At 36.4% G+C, this 27,775-nt stretch overlaps 4 protein-coding genes and 1 pseudogene across 6 annotated transcripts in view; 3 read left to right on the top strand and 2 right to left on the bottom strand.

Annotated features, from left to right (window-relative positions):
* The first annotated feature begins 742 nt into the window (after positions 1-742).
* Positions 743-3,052, top strand: LOC147500924 (pentatricopeptide repeat-containing protein At1g71490-like). The gene has a single exon (XM_086605936.1). It carries the CDS (start codon positions 951-953, stop codon positions 2,970-2,972), a length of 2,022 nt encoding a protein of 673 aa, XP_086462062.1. The 5' UTR covers positions 743-950; the 3' UTR covers positions 2,973-3,052.
* Positions 3,053-3,991: 939 nt separating this feature from the next.
* On the top strand, positions 3,992-5,981 carry LOC147500923 (cytochrome c-like). Its single transcript, XM_086605935.1, is given in 4 exon segments — positions 3,992-4,187; positions 4,280-4,294; positions 4,297-4,412; positions 5,644-5,981. Coding segments are annotated over 4 exon segments (336 nt in total). The 5' UTR covers positions 3,992-4,075; the 3' UTR covers positions 5,737-5,981.
* A 1,495-nt stretch (positions 5,982-7,476) lies between these two features.
* LOC147500922 (autophagy-related protein 18a pseudogene) lies at positions 7,477-9,619 on the bottom strand (annotated as a pseudogene).
* Positions 9,620-11,417: 1,798 nt separating this feature from the next.
* LOC147500921 (DDT domain-containing protein) lies at positions 11,418-16,461 on the top strand. The gene is made up of 11 exons (XM_086605933.1): positions 11,418-11,573; positions 11,788-11,867; positions 12,346-12,494; positions 12,704-12,876; positions 13,137-13,577; positions 13,870-14,210; positions 14,351-14,769; positions 14,871-14,973; positions 15,049-15,210; positions 15,299-15,387; positions 15,911-16,461. Exons 2-11 carry the CDS (start codon positions 11,799-11,801, stop codon positions 16,071-16,073), a joined length of 2,109 nt encoding a protein of 702 aa, XP_086462059.1. The 5' UTR covers positions 11,418-11,573; positions 11,788-11,798; the 3' UTR covers positions 16,074-16,461.
* MLH1 (MUTL-homolog 1) overlaps positions 15,926-27,775 on the bottom strand; it is a 27,387-nt gene continuing 15,537 nt past the window's right edge. Inside the window, exons 1-17 of one of the 3 annotated variants that reach the window (XR_015221194.1) lie at positions 25,348-25,647; positions 25,087-25,259; positions 24,932-25,004; positions 24,710-24,844; positions 24,385-24,595; positions 23,706-23,854; positions 23,476-23,574; positions 22,548-22,617; positions 22,295-22,433; positions 21,416-21,510; positions 21,201-21,309; positions 20,398-20,563; positions 19,680-19,841; positions 19,141-19,276; positions 18,290-18,453; positions 17,424-18,164; positions 15,926-17,208 (exon numbers count right to left, since the gene is read on the bottom strand). Coding sequence is in view for 2 of the 3 variants with exons in the window: in XM_086605931.1 (XP_086462057.1) it covers positions 17,164-17,208; positions 18,290-18,453; positions 19,141-19,276; positions 19,680-19,841; positions 20,398-20,563; positions 21,201-21,309; positions 21,416-21,510; positions 22,295-22,433; positions 22,548-22,617; positions 23,476-23,574; positions 23,706-23,854; positions 24,385-24,595; positions 24,710-24,844; positions 24,932-25,004; positions 25,087-25,259; positions 25,348-25,587 (2,166 nt within the window). In the remaining variant the exon portion in view is untranslated. Of the gene's footprint in view, positions 17,209-17,423; positions 18,165-18,289; positions 18,454-19,140; positions 19,277-19,679; positions 19,842-20,397; positions 20,564-21,200; positions 21,310-21,415; positions 21,511-22,294; positions 22,434-22,547; positions 22,618-23,475; positions 23,575-23,705; positions 23,855-24,384; positions 24,596-24,709; positions 24,845-24,931; positions 25,005-25,086; positions 25,260-25,347; positions 25,648-27,775 lie in introns of those variants that run through there. The other 2 variants (XM_086605931.1, XM_086605932.1) reach the window with 2 other exon arrangements.

Raw genomic sequence — 27,775 nt, 5'->3', positions numbered from 1 at the left:
ATTTACAATATTTGTGATATTTTGAGATATTTTGTGTATATAATAATTTTATTTAATATTTACCATTATATTTCAAATAAATATAAAAATATATCATGATATATTAAGAAATATCTACAATATCCACGATATTTGTCAATATTTTGGATATATCTACGATATTTGCATGTGAAACAGTGTCAAATATCCCCAAAGAGGAATATATCCACGATACATATCCAGAAATTAAATATCGATAAATACCCATATCACGATATTTTGTACTATGGTCACACGCATAGTACAAAATATCCCGATATATCGCGATATTTGGGGATATCTATCCAAATTTCAGAGAAAGATATATAAATATCACGATATGTTCAGAGATATATACGACTGTAAATATCGGTGATATTTCGATGATATTTGAGATATTTAGGGGAGATTTTTGCGATATTTGACGATATTTTGTATATATAACAATTTTATTTAATATTTACTATTATATTTTAAATAAATATAAATAATATATCATGATATATCAAGAAATATATACAATATCCACGATATTTGTCGATATTTTGGATATGTCCACAATATTTGTTGTATGTGAAACAATGTCAAATTTCTCTAAAGAAAGATATATATCCTCGATAAATATCCAGAAATTGAATATCAATAAATACCCATATCATATCATGATATTTTGTACTCTGAGCACACATATAAAAAGTTAAAAATTACAAATCTTTAGAGTATTCTCAAAGAACTCATTATGTACCATCCAAGAAACACTAAACTACTCCAACAATGTATTCCCAGAAAATGGGACCAAACTCAAATCAAACACCTATCAACAAATGTAGCAACAACCTCAAACTCACTTTCACTTTCACTTTCATCATTTATTGAACAAGATTCACCTAACGAATCTATAATAGATTCACTCAAAACATTCACAACTCAAAATGACATATTCAATGCATTCAAATCTTTCTCTCTCCTCCAACACCATCCCATTACCACACCATCCCATTACTCTACTACTTATCCTACACTCCATTTCTTCACTTCTCTTATGTTGTACTAACCTTAAATCACTTCACCAAGGAAAACAGCTTCATGCACATGTTCTCAAACTGGGGTTTGAGCAAGACCCAGTTTTGGTTCCTAAACTTATTACATTTTACTCAACTTTTGGTTACATTCATGATGCACATGTTGTTACTGAAAATTCTAGTATTGTTAGTGCATTGCCTTGGAACCTTTTGATAACTGCTTATGTTAGGAATGGATTTAGTAGTGAAGCTATTTTAGCTTATAAGCAGATGATATGCATGGGGATTAAACCTGATAATTTTACGTATCCATCTGTTCTTAAGGCTTGTGGTGATGAATTGGATATTGATGTAGGGATGGAAGTACATAGATTGATTGAAACGAGCGGGCTCGAATGGAGTTTAGTTGTGCACAATGCATTGCTTTCTATGTATGGAAAATGTGGTAGAGTGGATGTTGGGAGGAGTTTGTTTGAGAAAATGCAGAGGAGGGATGTTATTTCTTGGAATTCGATTATATTTGGGTATGCTTCTAGGAGTATGTGGAAGGAGGCCATTGAGTTATTTGAGAGAATGCGATTTGCGAGTATTCAGATGCATGTTATTACTTGGAATGCCATTGCGGGTGGGTATTTGCAAACAGGTAATTGTAAAGCAGCGCTCGAGTTAATATCGCAAATGAGAACTCGTGGGGGCCATGTTGATCCTGTTGCAATGGTCACTGGTTTGACTGCATGCTCTAGAATGGGTTCTTTTAAATTGGGGAAAGAAATTCATGGGACTGCTATTCGTAGCCACTATGATACGAATAATTCTCTTGGAAATGCGTTGGTTACCATGTATGCGAGATGCAACGACCTTAGACATTCCTACATTTTGTTTCAGTCAATAGAAGCCAAGAGTCTAGTTACTTGGAACTCGATGATTGGTGGTTATACCCACTATGATAGATATGAGGAAGCTTCCTTTGTCTTTAGAGAGATGGTAGCTTCTGGAGTTGAACCAAATTATGTGACGATAGCGAGTATTCTTCCCCTTTGTGCACGAATAGCAAACCTTCAACATGGTAAAGAGCTCCATTGTTACATTTTGAAACGAGGACAGTTTGAAGATTTTCTATTGCCATGGAATTCACTTGTGGACACGTACTCAAAATCAGGAAAAGTATCAGAAGCTCAAAGAGTGTTTAGTTTGATGAAGAAGAAGGATGAAGTCACATATACTTCTTTGATTGCTGGACTTGGGATGCAAGGGGAGGGACAAGCTGCAATAGAGCTGTTTGAGGAGATGAACAAATGTGGGGTCAAACCAGACCATATAGCCATGGTTGCAGTCTTATCAGCTTGTAGCCATTCAGGTCTTGTGTCCCAAGGGGAAATGCTATTTGAGAAGATGATTAGCGTATACAAGTTAAACCCCCGAATGGAGCACTTTGCTTGCATGGTTGATCTGTTTGGTAGAGCTGGTTTGCTAAGAAAAGCCGCAGAGACTATCATGGGGATGCCATTCTCACCGAGCCAGGCAATGTGGGCAACTCTCATAGCGGCGTGTCGTATCCATGGAAACACTGATATAGGTGAATGGGCAGCAGAGAAACTGGTGGAGATGAGGCCTAATAAATCAGGTTACTACGTGCTGATTGCCAACATGTACGCAGTTGCTGGTCGTTGGAACAAGCTAGCACATGTAAGGACATTGATGAGAAATTCAGGTGTGAGAAAAGCACCAGGCTGTACTTGGATTGATGTAGGGAATGGGTTTCATCCATTTGTTGTCGAAGATACAAGAAACTCAAATGTGCTAGAAATTTACCGGTTGTTACATGGGATGTCTAAGCTCATGAAAGAGGCCGGTTATATTGCGACTGACGAGGATTTCACATTAGATTATGAGAGTTTCGAGGAATTTAATGCACTAGTGTCAGATTGTTAATAGTTTGTATCGCTTGTAAATTCGTGACAGCAAAAATTCAATCCATAAAAAAATTTGAAATTTTGAATAATAATACGTTTAAAAATTCGGCTAAAAAAACGAAAAAAAACGCCAAACATACAATTCATCTTTTATGCGCTTATAATACACGGAAAAAAATCGTATATATTTTGTTGCATTACAAATTTAGAATGTAATAATTTGTCAGAAATGTTTTTATAGTACGTTTTTTTCATGCTTAGATCATAGAATTCGTGTATTAATTCCTAGGTTTGAAACGTTCGCATTATTATTCATAGTATACGTAAAAATGTATTAAATTAATTAAACGCGAATTTATTGGCTATGGCATAGCTAGTTTGGACAACGGCAAAAGTTCGATCGCCAATTATTAGCCTAAGATATGAAATTTTCAACAATAATACTTTTAAATATTCGGTCCAATAAAACGCAAAAAAAAATACGATATCGTGTTTTTGGTTTAATAATCTAATGTATTTCTTTAAAATTTGGCTATATATTTTACATTTAAAATTTTGATATATAAGTATATAACGTTTTTATTTTTATTTTTACAATTTTATTCATGAAAAAATAATACAAATGTCATTTTATTCGCCAAACCTTATAATTCAAATAATTTAATAATTCGCAATTATAAATTACCCAACCAATTCGCGAATTAAACCATATCATTCAAAAATTCGCCGAATTATTCATTTTATTTGCCAAACCTTATAATTCGTGAATAATTTGGCAAATTACTAGCTATGGGCTATGATTTGTATTATCAAAATTTCAGTTTATACATGCGCAGATTTCAAACTTTAGTTTGACGTTTTAGTCAAATCCAAAAAGAAGTAAGTTCTTACCGACCATTACAATTGACCACGTGTCGCCGCCTTGGACCAATCATTTAATCTATTTCTAAAAGTATCCTTCCAGAAACTACTTATAGAGTGTGCTCGGAACGTGATTACAAGTAATTAACCAAAAACAACAAGGTCACTTTCGTCCAACAATATGACCTCTTTTTAGCTGTCTCCTCTTTTCACATCTCATTCTTTTCTTTTGTACATAAAAAAAAAACCAAACCCTAAAAAATGGCATCGTTCGATGAAGCACCACCTGGAAATCCAACAACAGGAGCAAAGATCTTCAAAACAAAGTGCGCTCAATGTCACACTGTTGACAAAGGTGCTGGTCACAAACAAGGTCTGTTTTTTTTTTTGATGATTGATTGATTGATTGATTTGATTGATTAGATCTGGTAAATTTATAATGATTTGATGATGAAAAATTTGCAGGGCCAAATCTGAATGGACTTTTGGAAGGCAATCTGGAACAACTGCTGGTTATTCTTATTCGGCTGCTAATAAGAATATGGCTGTTCAGTGGGAAGAGAAAACTTTGTATGATTACTTGCTAAACCCAAAGAAGGTATCTTTTATGTTTTTGACGACTTGCCCTGTGCAAATGTGTTGATTTGCTTCTTATACTAGCATTGATATTGATTGCATGCCTTCAATTGAAGTTTCTGTTTGTGTATACTTCCTGTTTGTTTGGGTGGTGTTAACCAATCACATCATGTCACTTGCATTGCCTTTTACAAATATCTTTGATCTCTTGTAACGGAATCTATATCTTTTGCACATGTCTATTTTATGTTTTAAAAAAAAAAAATTGGCAAGCCTGTTTTAAATGAGATCAGTAACTCTCTCTGGTATCATCACCCAAAGGTTTTACTGACTTTGCTAGTTGGCACCTGCAAAATGTGTCGGCAAGCCTATTTTTAAAGAGATCAGTAACTCAATTGTGTGTAGTGGGGTTCGAACCCCAGACCTCTAGTATCATCACCCAAAGGTTTTACCAACTAAGCTAGAAGGCACTTACCAAATGTGTGGGCAAGCCTGTTTTTAAAGAGATCAGTAACTCAATTGTGTGTCTATTTTATGTTTGTGTCTGTATTAGCATGTTATGTCCTCTTGTAATGATCGTATATTAGAAAACTTGCGATTTCCGTATGTTTTTTTACTTGAAGTTTAACTTGTGTCATATTTGTAATTTTAACTAGCGGAGGGATAACCACGGCCTTTTAAAAGAATCTAATAATTTTTCTCTTAGATTGATGTGTAATTCAAAATTTCTCTATGTAGTGAGTTTGGAAATATTTCTAGAGATAATAGTATGATTGTGGAAGTTTTTTATTTGCTGCATGTGTAACCTCAAAATAACATTTTTTATGTGAGCCTAAAAATCCTTTTTAGGCTGAAACTGAGTGGTCACCATTGTAGTCTTCAAATTAGACACCTAGAAATAAACGCACACATACAACTTTAAAAAAAAAAAAAGGCAATGAATGAGAGAGACTTGGGTTTTTACTTATTTGTTTGCGTTAAATTGAATTCCTTTACTGAATGTATTGCAATGGGCAATGTTTCACACTTGGATTAGATGTCAAGTAAATGCAAATTTCAAATGGCCAATGGTCCCTGCCCTCTCTATATGCTGTAAATTTTAGAAGTGGTGTCAGCTTTTAGTCGATTGGATATTTAGTAATGCTCTAGACACCAAGTAACACACAGTATGTTATTATAGAAATATGTTGTTTCTAGCTGTTAATCTATGAACTTTGATTAGGTTTTAAGTGTATTCCTTTTGTGCTTTGCAGTACATTCCTGGAACAAAGATGGTTTTCCCTGGACTGAAGAAACCGCAGGATCGTGCAGACCTTATTTCTTATCTGAAGGAATCCACAGCATAATGATTCTCCACTAAAGCGTCTTGTTATTTTTTTTCTGCGGCATTTGGAGTTCTATGTTAGAGATCGGATTACAAACAATATTTTTTGAAATAAGACCCTAAAAGAGGTTTATCATGCTTGATCTCTCAATTGCAGTAGAGTAGAAACATGAACTACACAATGTTGTTGCTTTAAAAGTGTTCTTATAATATTCTTGGGTCATATTTCATCAGCATTTGGTGATATATTTTAACCTGATTATTTTAGGTGGTGTGATAGTAATTGTTTTGGTTTGAATTACCTTTGGGCCTATGCTTTCGTTTGGTTCTCTGAAGGCCATTTAATATTTTTTGGCTAACTTTTTGATCTCGTGATTGGTTTCATTTATACCTTATTTGTTTGCAGTGTTTTTCTTTTTATAGTAGAAGGTAAATGTTTATTGGGCGAGTAAAAGGATTAACAAGTTTGAGGTGCTATCTGTTTGTGAGATACATATGTACTTACTGGTGTGTTCCTTAACCCTAATAATGAACGTGGAGCTGGATTGTTATTTGTTAGGTATCAACCCATTTCCTTCTCTCTCACTATAACCTTGTAAGTTGTGTACATGAGTTCCTCTGAATGTCTGTGTACATAACCTGCCCAAAACATGTTGGTACGTAGGTGTTGCTGCACTCCATTACAAGTAGCTGTTCTGAGGCTATGTAGAGGAATGAGGTGGTTGAGCATCCTCATTTTCTTATTCGTCCTTGGTGAACTGTATTGCAAAAAATACAGCTTACCTTAATAAGCTTTGTTATAACTGTGAAAAAATCGAGTTCTGTAAAACTTATCATTTCAGGTGTTAATTCGAAGTTGGTATGGTTCTATACTCCAGAAAGTTGCATCATTATTCAGGACTAAAACAGTGATACTGTGTTCGCTTCCCGACTGATCTGGTGTAAGAATGTTTTCTTGCACAATAATAGCGATGCAGTTATATTGCACATTCTCTGTTTGCAGTTTGCTTGCTGCATGAGGTGTCTAATGGCGTATTCTATGCATTGCCGAAAATTAAAATTATGATGTTTCTACTTTGTAAGTTTATAGTATTGTTTATGTAACTAAAGAATGGTTGATTCCGTTAGCTAGAAAGCCATTCCGTTATGAATAGCATTCTGAGGTAAGTTCCCCAAATGAATAAGATACGGGTAAGAATGGAACAAAGTCAGCGACAGCCATCAAATCGTCAATCCTGCCTATACAATACAATAGGGATTCTCCCTGTACGATAGGGTTAAAAGAGGTTACACTTGATGGTAACGTGTAAGGGCAATGAAAGTCGCCAAATTGTTTATCAAGAAGTTGAGATCTGGTTGAGGGTATTATGTCGGCTGCAGAAAGTATTTAAGAAGAGGCGGGTAGTGTGACCTTTAGCAGATAAAGTGGTTTGAAGGTAGTTCTCCATGTGTAATGTAGAAGGTAGTGCTATGGAGAAACAAATACTTAAACAACTCCGTCTTAATCAAATAAATGTGGAGCTGGATTGTTATTTGTTAGGTATCAACCCATTTCCTTCTCTCTCACTATAACCTTGTAAGTTGTGTACATGAGTTCCTCCCCATTTCCGTCTCTCTCACTATAACGTTGTAAGTTGTGTACATGAGTTCCTCTGAATATCTGTGTATATAACCTGCCCTAAACATGTTGGTACGTAGGTGTTTCTGAATATCTGTGTATATAACCTGCCCTAAACATGTTGGTACGTAGGTGTTTCTGAATATCTGTGTATATAACCTGCCCTAAACATGTTGGTACGTAGGTGTTGTTGCACTCCATTACTCTGTTGTCTATGTTATATGGATTAAAGTAGCTGTTCTGCATGATGCAATTGGCTATGTAGAGGAATGAGGTGGTTGAGCATCCCCGAGCGCTCGTTTTCTTATTTGTCCTGGTGAACTGTATTGCAAAAAATACGGCTTACCTTAATAAGCTATGTTATAACTGTGAAAAAATCGAGTTCTGTAAAACTTATCATTTCAGGTGTTAATTCAAAGTTGGTATGGTTCTATACTCCAGAAAGTTGCATCATTATTCAGGACTACAACAGTGATACTGTGTTCGCTTCCCGACTGATCTGGTGTAAGAATGTTTTCTTGCACAATAGCGATGCAGTTATATTGCACATTCTCTGTTTGCAGTTTGCTTGCTGCATGAGGTGTCTAATGGCGTATTCTATGCATTGCCGAAAATTAAAATTATGATGTTTCTACTTTGTAAGTTTATAGTATTGTTTATGTAACTAAAGAATGGTTGATTCCGTTAGCTAGAAAGCCATTCCGTTATGAATAGCATTCTGAGGTAAGTTCCCCAAATGAATAAGATACGGGTAAGAATGGAACAAAGTCAGCGACAGCCATCAAATCGTCAATCCTGCCTATACAATACAATAGGGATTCTCCCTGTACGATAGGGTTAAAAGAGGTTACACTTGGTGGTGCTTATAGATGGTGTTTCTTAGGATCAAGGAAAGAATAAACAACATACAGTGATTTAATCAAAGCCAGAGCAATACTTAAATTAGTAGAGAGGAAAATCAGTTTAATTACCGATTCCAGCTGAATCAACTTGTGATCTTATCTGCAGCCTGGTCTCATGATTTGGTGCTCAATTATCCTTGTTTAAAATGTTTCTTCTTTCGGGCAGAAGAAGTTGAGGCAGTCTAGTAGAGTCATCTCTCCACCATCGACTGGATCAAATTGACACCTATAGAAACTTCCATCCTTGCCAAGAATCACAATTGTATTCTCCTTAACACCGAACGCTATAATGTACTGAACACCTTCAATCAAATTACGAAATTGGGATATTGACCATTCCGAACTAAAATATTTTGGCAGCAACATTCCTTTAATGAAAGATAGGGATGGTGAGGACAGGACTGGAAGATGTATGTCAGGCAACTCAGCTCTGCATTGTGAAGATGAACTTTCAATGACTTTGAGGCTGAAGACATGAACAGTGCCCTTGTCACTCGACAAACCTAACCACTGAGCTGGGCTGGGAGAGAAAGCTAGGCTGTAGATTTCTGCCCTGTCAGCACCTCTTCGGAACTCTCGCAGTAAAGTCCCATCCATTGTGTTAAAAACTCTAACCAAAGTCCCCTTGGTGCTAGCCGTAGCAAGCAACTTCCCATCCATAGAAAGTGTACAACATGCAATGGCCGAATTATGAGCCGATATGAAGAACAACTTAGTAGGAGTGTTTGTAATATTCAAGGATGACGAAGAAACATCATAATTCTCAACTCTAGCTTGCCCTTTCGTTAACCCAGGACACACCAATACAAAGGAGTTTGAACCCTGTGAAACCACACAAAGGCCATTTGGATTCTCAAAATATCGATTTCATGCAAAGTGAGGTGATCATAAACAAATATCTTATTTTCCAGAACAACAAATATTCGATCTCGCCGTAACTTAACTGATATAACTACTTCAAAAGACTTAAACCCCAACTCACGAATGCACCTCTCCACCTTATCATCCCAAACCATGACCTTATTGGGTGGGTAGTTTGGATGAGAACCACCACCTAGAAGAGCATAACACCTACATCCAAATAGCATCTCTACTGCACTAATTCCTTTATCAAAAGCTCGGCGATATACCTCTACTACTGGATGTTTATCGCCAGAGCAATCATAGATAAAAAATCCTTTATCTGTTCCAACAGAGAAACGCTGAAAATTTTGATTAAAATTAAGACTTAGTATGGAGGGAGCATTAGTGGAAGTAACTTCTTTTTCATCTTGTTCGTGGTGTAGAAGATATGAAAAATAAGAAGAAGATGGACCATCTGAAGAGACAAATTCAGCATCGTCCATGCTCGGGTTTGGCAATGGAAAGAGAAGAACCTCAACCATTGTATACTATATAGGTTCCGTTCAACAATTGCTTGCACCTCAATCTACCGCGTTTTTAAGTCCCAACTTCAATTTTTCTTAGCTCCACCCCGGGGCCCAAGGCCAGTTTCTATGAATCTTCAAAGTTCAAAGTTCAAACCCTGGTCAAAACTTAGGAGTATGGTATCATCCTACTATCAAGTTAAGAGCATCTCTAGGTGGTGGTAGTAATGTAGTATCACCTCTATATTTGAGGCTGAAATTTGAGACAAGTATTGCAAATTTTGACCAACTCTTGTGGAGGCAGGAACAGCCCTTAGGATGGCCCCCGAAAGTTGGCTAAATATTAGAGCTCCGTGGTTGAAAGCAATTGTGGTCAATTATTTTTTTTCTGCCCAAAAAACTTTTAGTAAACAAACATCTTAATGTTTTTTTTTCGGTCCAACATAGGCTCCAAATTTGGCCCAAACATAAATTATTAAACATCGATACTAAACGGTGGCAGAGGCTTGTTCTCCACGACTCCACTTCTCTTCTCAATCTCTCGGTGTCTGCAATTCTCTAAGGTCTCTCCAGTTCTCCAACTTGCACTCTACGGTCTCCATTTCTCTCTTTTTTGTTGACCATACTAGTTACCATCGCATTTGTAGAAAGAAGTTTTTCAAAGCTGAAGTTGATCAAATCTTACTTTCGATCGAGCATGTCTCAAGAAAGATTAAATGGATTAGCTATATTATCTATTGAAATGTCTTTAGTAGAAAAACTTGATTATGAAGACTTAATTAGTGATTTCGCAGTTAGAAATCTAAGAATACTAGCTTTTCACTAGTGCTTAGTTTTTGTAATTGAATTTTGGTGTGAATTTGTTGATGTTAAACACACATTTGATTCTGTAAGAGTACAAATGAATTTGGACTTAATTTTTGAACAAATAAGAAAAAAAATTAGCTCATGTATTTTTCATCATTTATCGGTAGAGGTCACACTTTAGGATCTCGCCTAGGCCCCCCCCAGAACTCAAGGCCACCCAAATAACAGCCGCAAATTTGGAATAGGACCTATCACCCGCGACACTCCTAATGTTGCCCCAAGTTGGAAAAAAAAAAAAAAAAAAAAAAAAACCCACACGACATTCCACTGTCGCGCACTCGCGCCAAATTGAAAAAGTTAAAAATAAAATTCACGTGACATTCGCAATGGTGCGCGATACTACCACTATCGCGCCGCATCCCCATTCAAAACTGCAAATTTCCATCCACAGATGCAGGCTACACAGGTGATACCTCCACATTTGCCTCCACCACCTAGAGATGGTTTTGCGAAATTCCCACTTGTCCAATATATCTATATCTATATAATAAAAAGCAATGGTGTGGGGCCTGCGGAGACTCCATCAAGTGGTTGTCATTGTCTTTTAGTAAGTTGTGACATGGCAGATCCAAGTGTTTGGAGAGTTTGTGTAATTTTGTTAAGTGTAACCAATACCATGGGATCTGTCCAAAAATCAAACCAAAAGTCAACAAATCGGAATTTGGGCTTATAAATTGTCCAAATTTGGCCATATAAATTGTTAGGCCTCCAATTAATTTGGGCTTATAGATAATGGGTAATTGGGATGGCCTTGCGGCTAGACTTATAAATTGAGTTGTTTCGCTGGTCTTGCGCCGAATATTTTGGAATATTTTGCACCTAAGATGTGTGTACGCCTTGCGACGAAGGCGCGTCGAGGTCTCGCGGGCCGTAGTCACGGGCATACCCTAGTATATATATATAACGTTGTTAGAAAAGTACATTACAACATGTCGTACAGTAGCCTAACTCAATTTAAGTCATAAAAAAAACTTGTTAACATGTTTTGAAGAAAGAGGAACGAACAGCAGTCGTTCCGCTCTTCTCTTCAAAACAACTCTTATTTATAGCCCTGTCCTCATTCTTCAACTTTCCATTCTTCATTCCATTCTTTTTCCTCTCTCAGGTATAAAAATTCCATCACTTTCTCTTTAACATTTTCTCACTCTCATTCCATTATATTCTTCAGCTCATCTTCTCTGACTATAACTTTTTATTTTTTTTCATCCTGTTTTTATTACATTTCCATACATTGCCTTAATTATATATGCAAGAATGTTTCATATTTCATAAAGTTTAATTCTTTTGTGTAATTGGAGTTGCTTTCTTGTTTTCTACAGTGGGGAAATTTATGTTCTTTTGGTCAATTCAATATGAGAAACGCTCACATTGGAATTTATTAGCTGGGGAAACTTTGCAGGTATCGTTTTGAGTCTCTATAACCTATAAAAATTTATATTCTTTATTAGTTAATACATTTTTGTAGAAGATTGTATTTGTTTTACCTAGTGAAATTGGAATTTAGGCGGGAAAATATTCTTTTTTAGGCCATTTTGAGATTCTTTTTGAGGTCTAGGGTTTTGGCTGAATTTTCAATTTTTAAAATTTGTTGATTTGGAGTTTCTGTAATTGGTTTAACGCTTGTTTTGAAATCGATGATGAGTTTAATTGGATTATAGGGTTTAGATGTGGGGTTACCTTATGGATTTGCTTTGCAATACCAAAGGTAGTGGTAAAGGAGCATATAGTTTTTCTCATAGGCTTTCACTGTTAATTATGAAGTTAATTTTTTAAGTTTTGAAATGGGATGTACACTGGTAAGCTTTATACGGAAATGTAGTTGTGTATTTTTAATTTGTATCATTTTTGTTGAAATATGCACTGTGTGGATTTTGCAGGAAGTGTGTCGTTTTTGGTGCTACAGATCACTTCCAATGCCTCTCTATAAAAGAACACCATTTTCCTTGGTGGAGACACCTCAAAGTTTGGAGTCTCACGAGCTTGTTTTCCAAGTTCGTTTCACAAAAGAGATATTTAAGGACTATCAGTATCCTGCTTTTGTACTTCACCCTTGTTTGTCAAATAGATTGTTCTCGCTCTTAGTCGTTATATTTTTAAATTTTCTTAGTTTTTATCAACTTGTCATCCGTATTATAGAACTGTTATCTTTACTGCTTCTAATCATATATCTATTCCTCAGTATCTTCGTCTGATCTATTGGGCACTTATACAAGGTATTTCCTTAGCTTAGATCAGAGAGTATTTGAACCGAGTAAATCTCTATCGCCAGAGACTGTGGACTTGTAAAATTACTGGTAAAACAAACTTAACATATGAAGAGGCTTTAGTCTCAGAGCAACTTGCAAACGAGAAGGTTCAACAGTTCCCTAAAGAACTAGTAGCTCCTGTACTTCAGATGGTTCAGTTTAGTAAGTGTTCACATATCTCATTCGTTTTTTGTTTGAAGACAAGTTACCCTGTCTATAGTTCATGGCTTTTTCACTGTTTTAAATTACAGTCTTTTACTTTTGATAACTGATGCCCGAACTTGTGCTTACAATCACTGGACCCATTTTTTTTTAATTGATTTAATTTGACCTTATTTTTCCCCGATCTTTTATTAATAGTTTATAATTTTATACAAGTCAGACAGTGTACAGAATGTGATCATCTTCTGTTGGTTTGGCAGGTCCACTGAAGTTGATAGACATTGTCAATAATATTTGTAAAAGGTTGCAGGAACGCTTGTCAGAGGGTGATGAATTGTATGGAAGGAAAGATCAGTCTGTTTGCGCATGCAAAATTTTAAAGGTTCTTGGGGATGCTGAAAAATCATCATATGAAGTGGGATGGATCGACAAAGATAAAAATGTAATTGACCATTCAGTAGTAAGGGCAGAAGATCTGATACGGAAGAAGCTTCCTTTTACTAGAGAGGTATTAAAGTCTTTTATTAGGGAATCAACTTCTCGAAGTTTTCCATGGATCCTCCATGAAAAGTTGGCACGACGGTATGGCGTCTCAACTGAAGTTCCAGAGGAGTTGCGGGATAAAATTTCCCCAAAGGGTAAAAAGAAAAGGAAAAAAATTGAAACAGAGAACTCTCATGGATCTAAGAAGAAGAAGAAAGGTACATGCAAGTATGAAATTTATGTTTATTAAGGGATAAAAGTTGTGAACAATACTTGAACTGAGCAATCAAAAAGTGTTGTTTTTATATTTCATGTCTCTAGCTCTTCAATTTTGGGTACAAATGCCTTTGTGCATAGATTAGGTAAGTAGGATTGTAGTACATTCTTAGTTGATATGTTCTTTGTCATGAAGAAATCAGTAGCAATGGCGAGGACAGTTTGACATTTCATAAGAGAAAGTATTTCATGGTTGGCGTTTTCACTAAAGTTCTATCATCTCTCAATTTGCAGAAGATGAGCCAGCTGAACCCATCAAATACCCAATTGATGATCTTCTTGTGCAACCTGATGCTGATGATCCAGTCCTCACTGATCGCCCTACTCCATCAAGGGATTTCAATGTTCCAATGGATTGTGTGGGGGACCTTTTAATGGTTTGGGATTTCTGTTCCTCATTTAGCAAGCTGCTGCAACTGTCACCATTCTCTCTTGAAGACTTTCAGAATGCAATCTGCCACAAGGACAACAATCTTATTCTCATTGTAGAATCACATGCAGCAGTTCTTCGCTTGCTGATCAAAGAGAGGGGAGAATACTTCACAGCCATACATAATAAGAATCGGAGCGGGACGGTAGGAATTTTCATTGTAGTACCTTATGTTCGTACATAAAATGAGATGAATCTCTCTTGCTATCTTGTTTTTATTGCTTCCACGGCGATAGGCGTATGATTTATTGGCCTTTTTTTCCTGATAACATCGCATTTCATCAGATTACAGTGATCAATTGGACAAACTATGTGTGCGACTTCTTGGAGATGGTTGATGTACCAGAATTGTCTACCAACATAGCAACCATCAAGAGGAACCAATATGGTCTTTTAGAAACTCATGCTAAATTGGGCATATTCCGGGAACTGGTTTCTCAGGCCCTTGCAAGCGATGCTGTAAGGGAGCTGTTGGATACTTTAATTGAACAGCAGCAGGCACTTGCAGCCACAAAGAGGGGGGAAGCTGTGGAGGAAGGTAGAAAGAGAAGGGAAGAGAAGGAACTTCAGAAGGCAGTATCTGGCACCAAGGTAATAAAGGGACATATTCTTCAGGAGAACGGGGGAGGCCACTTGCACATTCAAGAGAATGGAGAAGGGAACAGGCAAAATGGACATGTAGCTAAGGATATTTCTGGAAAGAGGTCAGAATTCCCTTTACTTAAAGACTTTTCTGGTTATGTGTTTCATTTTGATTGGAGTAGCATAGAAAAGATTGCAGTAACCACCTTTTGAAATTCTTCAGGAAGAGCAAGAGTGTTAATATGGCAGCAAGCGAAGTTGCAAAATCATTTGGCACTGAAGAAGACAAAGATGGAATGAGAGGGCGGAAGGATAAAAAACAGCGGGTGAGTCAGTCTCTCTCTCTCTCTCTCTCTCTCTCTCTCTCTCTCTCTCTTATTGAACTTTTTTTTTTATCACAGAAAGAGTTTCTTCAGCGGGAGATAGAGAAACGATTTGTTCGTACCAATTCGTTGGGGAAGGACAAAAACTACAACAGGTACTGGTTTTTCTCAAGGGATGGTCGCATTTTTGTTGAGAGTCCCGACTCCAAGTTGTGGGGTTACTACAGTTCCAAGGAAGAGGTAATTACACTCTTGAACCCTATAAATGCTGATCTATTTGCTATTATTATTAATTTCTGTGCTGATTCCCTTTACCATCTTTGAACAGGTTGATGCATTGATAGGATCACTCAATGTGAAAGGTGTCAGGGAGAGAGCTCTTCAAAAACAGATGGACAAATGCTATGATAGGATATGGTGAGTAAAGTTATAGTTTTACTTTAATAACGAGTGATATTCAATTCCTCTTCCCTCATTTTGCGAACTATTTCATTAGTTGGCTCTATCCTCTTTTTCTTTTTCTTTTTTTTCTTTTTTTTCTTTTTTTATCAATAGTTGGCTCTATCATGTCACGTGGAAAATAATTTCTTTTCTGTAAAAAGAAAGAAGAGAATATTGTGTTGAAGGTATGAGGCGAAGCACCTTCAGTTCCAACGGGACCTCTTCTTTCGCATAAGATATCACTTCTTTTAGCCTTTGCGAGAGATAGGACTAGTGGAAAGGGGTGCTTTTGTGTGTGTTTTTCAGGGGAGGGGGCAGCGGGCCAGGATAGACCAATATATCATTGCCCCTTTAACTCAATCCATTTCATGCAATCATGCTTGATCACTTTCCTGTAGGCTAGTAATGTATTGGTATAATTCTGTCTTGGAATTTTGATTTGCTAACTGTTCTGATTATCTTTGTCAGTTGCATGTTATTAAAGTTCTTCATTTTACAGCTCGGCAATACAGAAGAGATCGAAAGATATTGCCCACAAGATTGCAATGGAGGAGGCTGTGGTTCGAAGGTCATCACGGGTCCGAGCACCACAAAAGGACAGTCCAGCCTTGGCATTCTTGAGCTATGTCAACAAATGGAAGGACAAAGTCATTGCTCCTTGATTGGATATAAACTGTTTCTGGAAACATTGATTTATACGCAAGTCATTTTCGCAAAGTGAGAAATATCAACCATACTGGGATTCTTTTCCGCAATATTCTTGGTGCTCGTTGCCCTCTCTGATGAAGAACAAGCATTTAGGTGTTACTCGATCCAATTTTAATATATTCTTTTGTCCTATGCTGCCCAATTGTTTCTCGATGCTATCAGTTTTGTAAAGAAACCTTGTGCAGCGTTTTTGAAACTTTTTTGGTAGTTCTTTCATAGTTTTTATGTCTTCCACTTTTGTGAATTTCTTGAACTCCAGCACTAATTTGCATGGAAATGGATATCCAATTATCCACCGTTTCTTTCGGGTGACTAACTAAGCCACCTTATTATGCACTTAAATCCACGACGTCCACTTTCATCATTATAGACTTATTAGTGACTGAACGACTGGCGCATGCTAAGACGCTAACTTAAAAGCTCCAACTATCACCGATAAGATATCTTTTAACTGGAAAAATCTTGCGTTTCAATCCATCTGTTATCAAATACTACTGAAACAAATGAAGAGTTGTCAATTTATGAATCAAAATATTGTAGCGACATCCACATTGAGGAGACAGGGTTCTGCAATTTGAAAGCATTGTGTGCGAGACTGCAGGCTATAGTTACTGGGTTCTATAAACCTTTAGTCCCAAATTCTAGTTCACATTTAAGCCTAAGAGCATCTCTTGGTGTTTGAGGCATCAAGTGTCATGTTTGAGGCTAAGTTTGAAAACAAGCCACCCTCAAACAATGACCAACTCTAGATAGTAGAAGAATTTTTAGTTAATAGTGGGATCCATTTTCATTTTAAATATTTTTTTTGTTAAAAATGGGTCCCAAGTTAGTTTTTTTTTAATTATTAAAACTTTCTTTTGCTTAAAAAAAGTGGCAAAAGTTGCTCCAAGTAACCTGAAGTCTTTTAGTATGCATATACAAAACACAGTGGCATTTACATTCTTATGTACAAAACTGTCGCAGGACTCATGTACTCTGGGCGTTCTTCTGGCATTATCAAATGGAGGAGTTTCCTTCGGCTATTCATCTTCTGGGTTATTATTCTCAACATCTCTCGAAAATTTTATAGAGCTTCTCTAGGGAAGCTACCTGTTCAAAAAAATAACAAAGAGAAGAAAACAGTAAGAAATTTTAAACCTTAGCACTGTTTACATCCTGCTCAAAACTCAAAACAAAAGGAAAAAGTTATAATATAAGAGAGAATCGTGGTCATAACAACGTCTTAGATTACATTTTCAAAACAGCAATCCAGCAAGTCAAATGGCTAAAATCTATTGTATTATTGGTAACCCAAAGTTGAGAACCTGTCACATTGGCATGTTTCAAGCGATGACTGCTGTCTGTTGCTGTCACAATGTCGCAACTCCTTTTTCATTCTTTTAAGAGGCTCCATTTGGTTTTCATTGCAATACAGAATTACAGACATGCCACGCAAACAGTATATAGGAGATCAGTATCAAATTCCAACAAATTTGTACAGTCTTCTTTTCTCTGTTCTCATTCCTCAGAAAAAGTAACAGAGTAAAAAGGGTAGTGAAAGTGTTCCTTTAGATACCTATGAGCAATCTTCATGTCAATCATGAAGAACTCTGCAGGTCTCCTACAAGCAGGAATTCTAAGTTTCTTTTCATTAAGCTATTCTGATAGAGCTCAATATCCAAGCTAAAATGTTACGCATCAAAAAGCTTTTGTTCACCACTTGACCACTGCGATTTCTTTTAAGATTTAGGAGAGTTGGATAGTTCTATGTGGCACAGTATAAAGAGCTGTGAGTTAAGGAAGATCATTTATGATTTTTGCATTCTCTGAAGTAAAGGGGAGCGAACCAAAAACTTCAGATTATATAATCCAATCTATTATTCTAGTTTGTGGTAATATAAATGTGTATGTACAAGAAAGAAGAGAAAGACGGAGAGTGGTGGGGCATAAAACAGGTTCTTGATATGCGTTTAGTGTTGCATAACTCCATAAGATTGCCTAGGTAGCATGTTCACATTGCAACAAAAGCAAATGGAGCACTATCAAATAGAAGCCAAAGTGTGCTCCTGTTACCAGGAAATGATGAATTAGTTTTTGTAAAGGAAGCCAAAGAGTATTAGAAAAGTTAGGTACTGAGCTATATAAGGAACCACAAAATTTTGTGCAAATTCAAAGGGAAATAAACAAAAACCTGTACAAATGTTCCATCTGTAGCCATAGACTTTGGTGGCTTAAGAAAGAGTCTCATGGAGGGCACTAGGACATGCTGGACAACCCATTCACGTTGGGCCCAAGCAGTCTCCGCCTCTGTAAGCAATTCATGATCGATCTCATCCTTCGTAACATCATCATCTCCTGTGAAAAGTCATCAAGAAAACCAGACATCAACAGCACTCAGACTTCGTTTAGGTGCATAGACTCAAGTCTTTGTAAATTCAGCATAAGTTTAAAACAATTATGGAAATTACGAGCTTACAGTTGGCATCCTAAATTAAGCAATTGTTAAAAGGGAGGGCAATTTCATCAAAAAAAAGTGAAGTTGTTTAATTGGCACTTGGCAATTTTATGACCTTATCCATTTGGGCTATTTCCACACAAACTTAATCTATCGGTTACATTCTCTAAATATGACTTGGCAAATTTGCCCTGGTGAACCGAACCGACAAGTGCGAACAATTAACTTCTGACACAGGTATGTTCAATCACTTCAAAGAATGCGGATGGAGGCTGAAAAATTCAAGGGGGGACTGTTGAAAATTACACGTGATCAATTTCTAAGGTGTCCTTCAGATGTAAAGTTAACTTTCTCAAGTAAATGGGTAAATAAATTCAGTTTTGGTGACTAATGAATACAAAAGTTGCACAAAGTTTAAGATCTATTTATTTTTTTCAGGTGTCAATGCAAAAATGCAATAGATGCTAAGAGTAAAATTTAATGACATGTTGAACTCCCATACTTAATTATTTTAATAAATAAATGAGTAAATAAATACACAAAGATGTATGTCACCTAATTTACCAGTCATCTCGCTACAGGAATACCTGGCTGTTTTCTCTTCTTGTAAAATTGCAAACCATCACCTGATGGGTTGGGCAGGAGAGGTGGCTGCATAGCATAGAAGTTACCAAGAGCAGCTGAAATTACTTGAAAGCAACTCTTTTCATCCTCCCAATCAACCTACAAATATTCATGTATTTATGCTTCCAACAAATGAATGAAAATGACATAGCAGTGAGCAAACATTGGACCTGGCTATTTTTGCTGCAAATTGATAAATGAACCAATCGAAAAAACAGAAAAACTACATTATGATCCTTCGTCCCTCGGGACTAACAAGGGGTACTAAAAATTAAACTTGAGTTTTTATACGATCTCTATGATCTCTCCAAACATAACCTAAAACTAAATTTTGTGAGGCACAAGCACACATATATAGCCTATTTAGTTGAGGTAGGAGATAGCCAGCAAGGATATAAGTACTACATGGTGCAGGACTGAAAAATCTTCAGTTTTCACAACGCACATCAGTAACAAATAATATCAACAGCTACCATCAAACACAGAAGGAATTGGAACTTACGTCATTGCCCAAACACAGCACTAAATCTGGAAGACGATCCATGTCTGGGGTGTACTGATCAAGTATGACAGGAAGCCTACATAAGTTCCCTTGTTGATCGATATGTATACAGAAATATTCCTCAAGCATTTCAGCCTTTTGCTTGAGCAGGTCGGTGTTCATCTAATCAAACAAATTAAAAAAGAGGGAAAAATAAGCTAATAAAGTAGAAACCATGCTACTGGAAAATAATCATGTCAAGTTAACAAAGAATAATAAGATGATATAGATTGCTTAATATATGAGCTTTTCTTGATGTTTTCGGTAGAGGGATTATCAAAGGTAGAGAAACAAAATCCTCCGTGAGTGCTGCACGGTATTTTCATTATTGATGTCATAATAAATAGAAGTGGTACAAATTCAGAATGGTTGTCTTAATGTTTCAATCTGTTACTTCACTTATTTCATAAAATCATCTATAGGTCACAGCTTGTGGAGATGGCTCAGCAAATGATCAGTCTTCTCCTTTAATTAGACGATCCTTCTCTTAATATCATAACATAGAATCTAAAATGAATGTTCAAATGCACCATTTATAGATATTTCAAATACAGCATCTAATGTGAGAACATGTTCTAGCAACAATCCATTGGAAATAAGAGAATGCATTACTCAATATTAGCCGTAGAAGATGGAGTATATTATTAAATCTGCCTATCTGAAAAGGACGATAACTTACTTCAGCAATCTTCTCCCTCAGATCATCATCCCCATCACATTCAGATTCCTTCTCATCCTCTTTTAGTGCCATCGCGATTAACTCAGAAACGGGTGCTGGATCACTGAGTCGTATAGCATTGAAATGGGCAAATCGACGTAGAACTTGCTGATACATGAGTTCTTTGCTGTGGGGGTATAATTTTACAAGAACAACATAAATAATTAATAAATGGAGTAGGCAACAAGAATCACCCTGTTACCTGAAGGTGGGCAATGGAATCCCTTTATTTTTATACTATAAAGAATGAAAATGGAAGTAGTTCAGGCTTCTGTATAGAGGTTTGGGTTAGAAAAGCATCGGTTAGGGTGCACTAACCAGAAATGGGCAGATGAAGGAATATGCATGTGATTAAAGAATGAGTGGCGGTGGAGGATATACTGATGGGGTCCTTTTAAGTTTAAGTGCTCTTTTCTACAAAGGAGACACTATCATCTGAGTTCTATGATGGCTCAACAGAAACAGTGATTTAGATGATGTAGTTCATAATCACGAATGGAGGTTGCTAATGTTAAGGGATCATCCAGCTTTCATGAGGCATGATAGAGCTTTCAGTATATAATATATGTACAAATGTATTCCGTTCGCATAGGAGAAAACATGCAAGTGTTGAAATGACCAACAGTGTAAAATCAAGCATTGAAACGAGTAAACATGCAAGATGCATCAGGTATTGAAAGGAGTAAAATCTCTTACGGAAATCATAGACTTCAAGTTCACTTTTTGGTTGTGTGTAGAGGTTTGCGTCAAGATCTAAGTAATACCTCAAGTCCACAACATTCACAAGATATAGACGAGTGCTATGCTGAAGCAAAGCCATAAGATCATCAGCCATTCCAACGTATGTACAGTGTTTTACAATGTCCAGCAGACCTACAATAATACAAACACAATACGAGAGACCAGCTAGCATCTCAATTATAAGAAAATTTTCACCTCCATAAAGTTTACGATTTCAAAAAAAAAATGAAAAGTATACCAGAATGACATTTAGTATCAATTTCATTTAAGAGCTCCTGGACACTGGTCAAATCTGCAGTTTCCTTTGGGTTCCTTCTCTGCCTTACAGCACATCTACAAATGAAACTCAAAAATATGAGCAAAACAAATATGACCAATCATAAATGATAAATCTAAGTTCAATCAATAGTTACAGTCAAGATTAACATTGAATCTAACTCCAAAACAACACAAGATCTTCGAAAAAATTAGAAATTTCAGAATACATTCCAAAATAAACATTGAATATAATTCTTTGTGTCTATATGAACCTTGGAACTCGAAAATATGAGCAAAACAAATATGACCAATCATAAATCTAAGTTCAATCAATAGTTACAGTCAAGATTAACTTTGAATCTAACTCCAAAACAACACAAGAGCTTCAAAAAAATTAGAAATTTCAGAATACATTCCAAAATAAACATTGAATATAATCCTTTGAGTGTCTATATGAACCTTGGAACCATTTGCAATACATATAGTACAGTTCTTCATGTCGACTTGCATACTAGACAGGGAGTGCATCAAATGATTACAAGATACACAGTGAGACAAAGCCTACAGGAGAGAGCACTTAGGACACGCTAAGTTGCAATAGAAAGATGACACCATTTTTATAACATGACGTTTTTTATACGAGCACTTGATAGACAGGAAATCTATTTGGCATTAGTTTCACAGGTTTTCCATCACAACTCATCATTTCTTCTAGAAATAAGTGTGCTAAGTAGATGGTTTTCACCCTACTGGGCTACGGGCAAATTCATAACAGTTAAGCATAAACAGACTAAAGACTTTTTTTTAAAAAAAAACAAAGATACACCAAGTAGGAGAAATGGAGAATATGGAATCTTACCGCATGGATGTCAAGCTGGACTTGCATTCATTCTTTTTAAGAGTCTGGTCCAGCAAATATGCATGCATCCTTCCAACAGGATCTGTTGAATCTGTCCTAACCATTTTATTCACTGGGACTTTCTGAGATTTGGGCCCAACTGAATTTAAGAAAACATTTCAGCCAATCAAGGACGTTCTGAAAGAAAATAGTATACAGAGCTACACGAGGCAGAAGTCTGCTATGGCCTATGGCAATCAAATGCTCTATTTACCAGAGGGTGAGGAATCATGATTGGAATCCTTGCTTGCACCAAGAGGAACAGATGGAGATGACTGTGCAGTCTGCTTTGTGCATGCGACAAAGCAAAGCAACCGGATAAGAAGGGTGCAGAAAAACTTTGTCAGAAGGCAATTTATATAAAAAGCTTCAATCAACCATAGATATATAACCTAACCATTTCTTTGTAACAAATTGTGAGGGTGATTTAAACGAACTCTAAACTCTATGAACCAGAGGAAGAGAACATTTAAACCGAAATATGAGATGATGCAACTAGCACCGCAAACTGATTAGAAACATATTATGTCAAATTCCAGAGCAACCTTTGGTAGGTCCAACATCTATCTCTACAACTTCCTTCTATCGCTAATAATAACAAAAATGACTTTTTCTTTTCTTTTTTGCTAAATGAGCTGTCGATATATTGATAATAACAAAATTACAAGCATCTGACTGTCCAGAGACATTCAGTTATCAAATCTAAAATAAATTGACTCAGGGACCTCCCATTTATACAACCATGGGGGTTTCCCTTCATACAATTCCATAACACCTACAGCAAGACTAGTGCTATGCTTTGCAGCTATGAGAAGGACTATTTTGCACTAAAAGCGTAATATTTCAATTTTCTTGCAATATTTAAACTTTACAAAAGAACGTAAAAGTTGAATCTAGAAAGAAGTCTATTATTTATTGCAAATGAACCAATCTACAAACACCTATAATTTACTGTTCATTTAAGTACAGCAAAAATATGTTATACATAGTCTATGCTTTTTGAGAGTATCACCCACTAACTATAGTCCAGACTAAAGCCGTGTTCATTAATTTCCTTCGACTCAAAGAAGAGAAGTAGTTTTAGCAAAGGCATGCCTGTGTTTGTATGCAGAGTTGTACAATTCAAGTTCACATGAGTTTACCTGTGTGACAAATGCCCTCGTTGAGTTTGAGCATCGTAACTTTGAATCGACAGTGGTTTGTATGGTCTCAACAATTTTTTCTTGATTTAAAAGACTAACCTGAAAAACAATAAAGACAATTTTATTAAGAGCACAGATTAAGTGATAACTGATAAGTACAACAGCTGGGCACGACTAAGCCTCGCACAGAAATGAAACATTTTGCCAATGACAGAATGGATTTGTTATACCTCTCTCTTTGTCGGATGTACATTTACATCCACATGCTCGGGTGGCAGTATTATAGACATATAGACAAAGGGCTTTGCTGCCTTTGGCAGGGTTGCAGTATAAACAACTTCAATGGCTCTCTTCAAGGCAGAGCATTCCACTAACCTATCTGAAATAACAATAATAACAATAGTTAGTGAAATTGGAAAGTAAATTAGACCAAACACATAAAGAAGGGGGCAGGGTCAGGTGGATGATGTCTTATCAATTAAGATGTTCCAGGAGTAATATCTCATAAACCGTGGAACAAATGACTATTACCTCATTTCCGATAAGTCTAAGGGTTTGGAATAAGTAGGGATAGGTACAAAAGATAGACTCCAGAAAATAAAAATATTTGCACTACAATACATTCTTCCTTCTGAGTTGGAATTACTTTGACAATACAAAAGTTTGGTATAACTACTAAATCCATCACTTTCCTGAAATTCAAATTTTGAGTATTAAACACATGATAACTCTTAGGTGACTTTTCTCTCAAATGAAAGTTATTATATAAATTTGCCTTGTACATGGTAAGCTTGAGGGATTTTCAAGCCAAGAAAACATGCTAGGACTCAAACTAATGTCCAAATTAATTTGCAACCACATCATAGGATACATCAGCTAAAACCAACCATTTACTCTACGAGGGCATACCATTGATGAAAAGCACCATTGTCATTTTCTTTGCAATGTAATTTGAATTCGAGATATAACCGTGCATATTGAAGATCAAGGAAGACGAATCATTCTCAGATGCCGTTACTTCCATTAGATCACGGGAAACAGATGCACCATAAATAGATTTGATCGCATCAATCCTTGATGAAGTAGAGACTGTATGGACATCCGCCCTAGCTGCCCCATGCTAAATAAGATTAACAAAAACAATAAATTACTAAAAGTACTTCCAACGCAATTTCTTGTGAAAACTTTAGGGGCTTATAAAGTAAAATTAAAGGAGAGGAGGTACTACACCAACCTTTCTGCAAGAAAAGCTGACATTGATGTGATGAACTGCAAACCTACATATAAGATCAACTATCTTCGCATAATCATCAGATGAATTATGTAATGTCTTCCTTCGAGCCATCATGTTATAAAATAGATTTTCAATCTGAAATCCAAAACACACACAATATTAAACCCAATTAAAACCAACATAAACAAATCCACTCATATTTCAATACGTATAATTATTTACCTGTATTTGAGTTCCTTTCACAGCAGCACAAGCCTTAGGTTCATTTTCCATTACACCATCTCTATAAGAAACACTAAACAACAAAACAATTCCCCATTAATTAACTAATGAACAAAAAATCAACTTTGAAATCTCGGCATAGATCCAAATTTTACCGATAACCATGTAATTGTCCAGCAGTAATGGTTGTAACAGTAACATGAGCAACATAAGTCATACTAGCCAATGCTTCACCTCTAAAACCCATTGATTTTATACTCTGCAAATCTTCATACACTGATAATTTCGACGTCGTATGTCTTTCACATAAAATCGACAAATCTTCATACTACAAATAAAAAAAACAAAATTAACAACAACAATAATAATAAAAATAAATAAAAAAATCCCTAATTCAATTAATTGATGAAACTTACACGAATGCCGTGCCCGTCATCAGATACTTGAATGAGTTTAAGACCACCATCTTTAATAATAACATTGATGGAAGTTGAAGAAGCATCTAGACTGTTTTCTATAACTTCTTTGACAGCTGAAACTGGTCTTTGTATAACTTCACCAGCTGCGATTCTGTTTACTACTGATTCTTCTAAACGGTGGATCTTTGGTGGTTCCATTGATGACGATGAGTCTCTTTGAAGAATCTCCATTTCCATTTTTTTTTTTTTTTTTTTTTTAGAGTTTTGAGGATGAGTCTGAAAACGTAGGTGGGAAATGTGGGAAATGATTTTTGGATGTTGATTGTTGAGGTATTTATATAGAAGAGCATGAGTTGGGCTTGGGCCATATTTAAGCCCATTGTATGTACGTGTGTGTTTGGGCTTTAACATGGGCCCATCCGTTATAGCATGTTCAAGTGTACAGTTTCTGAGCAAACGTGAAGTTCGTGTTCATGAGGGAAATGATTTTTGGACGTTGATGGTTGAGTTACTTATACTAGTCAATAGCTTGTTTTAGTGGTTCCTTAGCTTGTATTGACTAAGGTCTAGTTGCCTAAGGTATATAGGGATTATATTGAAATAGTATGTTGGTAGATTATGCTATATCCATACATCTATATCTTTTAATTTACATGTTATTCATTTAGTGATATATATACTTAGTCAAATTTTGGTGATGGTTATTATTAAAATTTTCCTTGTGTATAATTGTTTGTCAAAGTCTTAATTATATTATGTGTTTGTCAAGATTCCGGAAAAAGCGGCGACACGTTTCCTCACTAACTGCCCATATTCTGTCACGTGCCAGTCGTGTGCCAACTATCACCCCACATCAGTTCGTCATACAACACGAACTGATTTACATAGCACGGTGGGTATTCTCACACCAGTTCGCATCTTCACTCGTGCTAAACACGCGCCATCGTTTTCCCTTAGCAGGTCGCTTCAAATAACAGCGCGCCCTACTAAGAGGGGGTTGTGTGAGGGAGTAATATCCTCATTCAGGGATATCAAGCACGTGTTCAGCATAGAGGAAATACTACACTAACCTCTGACTTAGTTCCCCTAACTGCCTTAAGAGTGACCTACATCATCAACTCACATCCACGAGCTACGAGATCGCTTTAGAATAGATCGGCTCGCATATCTTCATACAGAGCGATCTATCTCATGACTCAGCCTACCTTCTAGAAACAATCATTGCCAAAGCTGTACTTACACACTTCATCACCACAAATTACGAATCACTGTAACCACTCCCCATCATTACAAAATTCCTACCAACACCATTCTAATACTCCTTCTCAATCTCAACCATACATTTGTGTTTGTCATTACACGTGTTGGATAGGGATCCACTTTCACCAACTATAAATATCCCCTATATGAATTACACCATACCTGATTTTTCTCTCCCCCCAGAATCGAGAGATAGATACGTAGGCAGTTCGCTCAACAACGAACTCGGTATTTCCAATATTTAACCCCCTTCTCCTCCTAATCTTGTATGTGAGGGAAGACTAAAACACTCTTTTACAACCACCTTTTCAATCAAGTTAATCAATTGCAATTTTCGATAAAAGAAAAGCGGATACAAAGTAAGTGCAGTACAAGGAAGTGAGAAAAAAATAAATAGAGAGTGATCCTCAACTCTGTTAGATACCTTGACTGATGCCTGCCATATCAAGAACCAGCTGCATATCATTCCCAACTTGCCATGTGCCATTCTGTATTATGTCACCGAGTTTGCTTGAGCAATTACTCAGTCGTTCTGCCGTGAGTTGTAATCTATCTCTTCGGAGCAAGTTTAAGATCTGGCTAGATCGATGAATGTTTCCAATATTGAATCAGCTCTCCATTTTGCCATATATATGCTCTCTGTTAGGAAAACTCTGAATGTTCCTAGTGTAACTAAAACAAATGCAGAAATAATAGGCCTATCTTAACCCCATATACTATACACGTAAGCATGTTGGATTTTATAATTGTACTATAGAATTGGGCTGTGGAATGTCATGTAACTTTGGCGCGCAAGTTGTTCTTCTAAACTGGTAATATCTACATTGTAAACTACTGCAGTTTATTTGCTTTGGTACTATGGCCAGAATTACTCTCTATTTGAGTTTCTCACTTCCTTGTATTGCACTTACTTTGTATCCGCTTTTCTTTTATCGAAAATAGCAATTGATTGAAAATCAAAGGTAGACAAGATTACTGGAGGAGCAATAGTAGCCTTCATTACTATTGGAGATGCCAAGACGGTAGTACTTGTTTACATAGATTGCTTGGTTTTTCCTGCAACTGAAAACTCTGGTCCGGTTTTCCGAGCAATAAGGAATGGACCCTCGAAAGAGCAATCACCTCCAGGCGAGCCAAGAATCATGAGAAGTCTTCAAGAAGTTCT

Source organism: Coptis chinensis, chromosome 4 (genome assembly GCF_015680905.1).
Source record: "Coptis chinensis isolate HL-2020 chromosome 4, ASM1568090v1, whole genome shotgun sequence".
Lineage (NCBI taxonomy): Eukaryota > Viridiplantae > Streptophyta > Magnoliopsida > Ranunculales > Ranunculaceae > Coptis > Coptis chinensis.
Note: the sequence above shows the minus strand (reverse complement) of the source record. Positions and strands in the feature narration are given on the sequence as shown.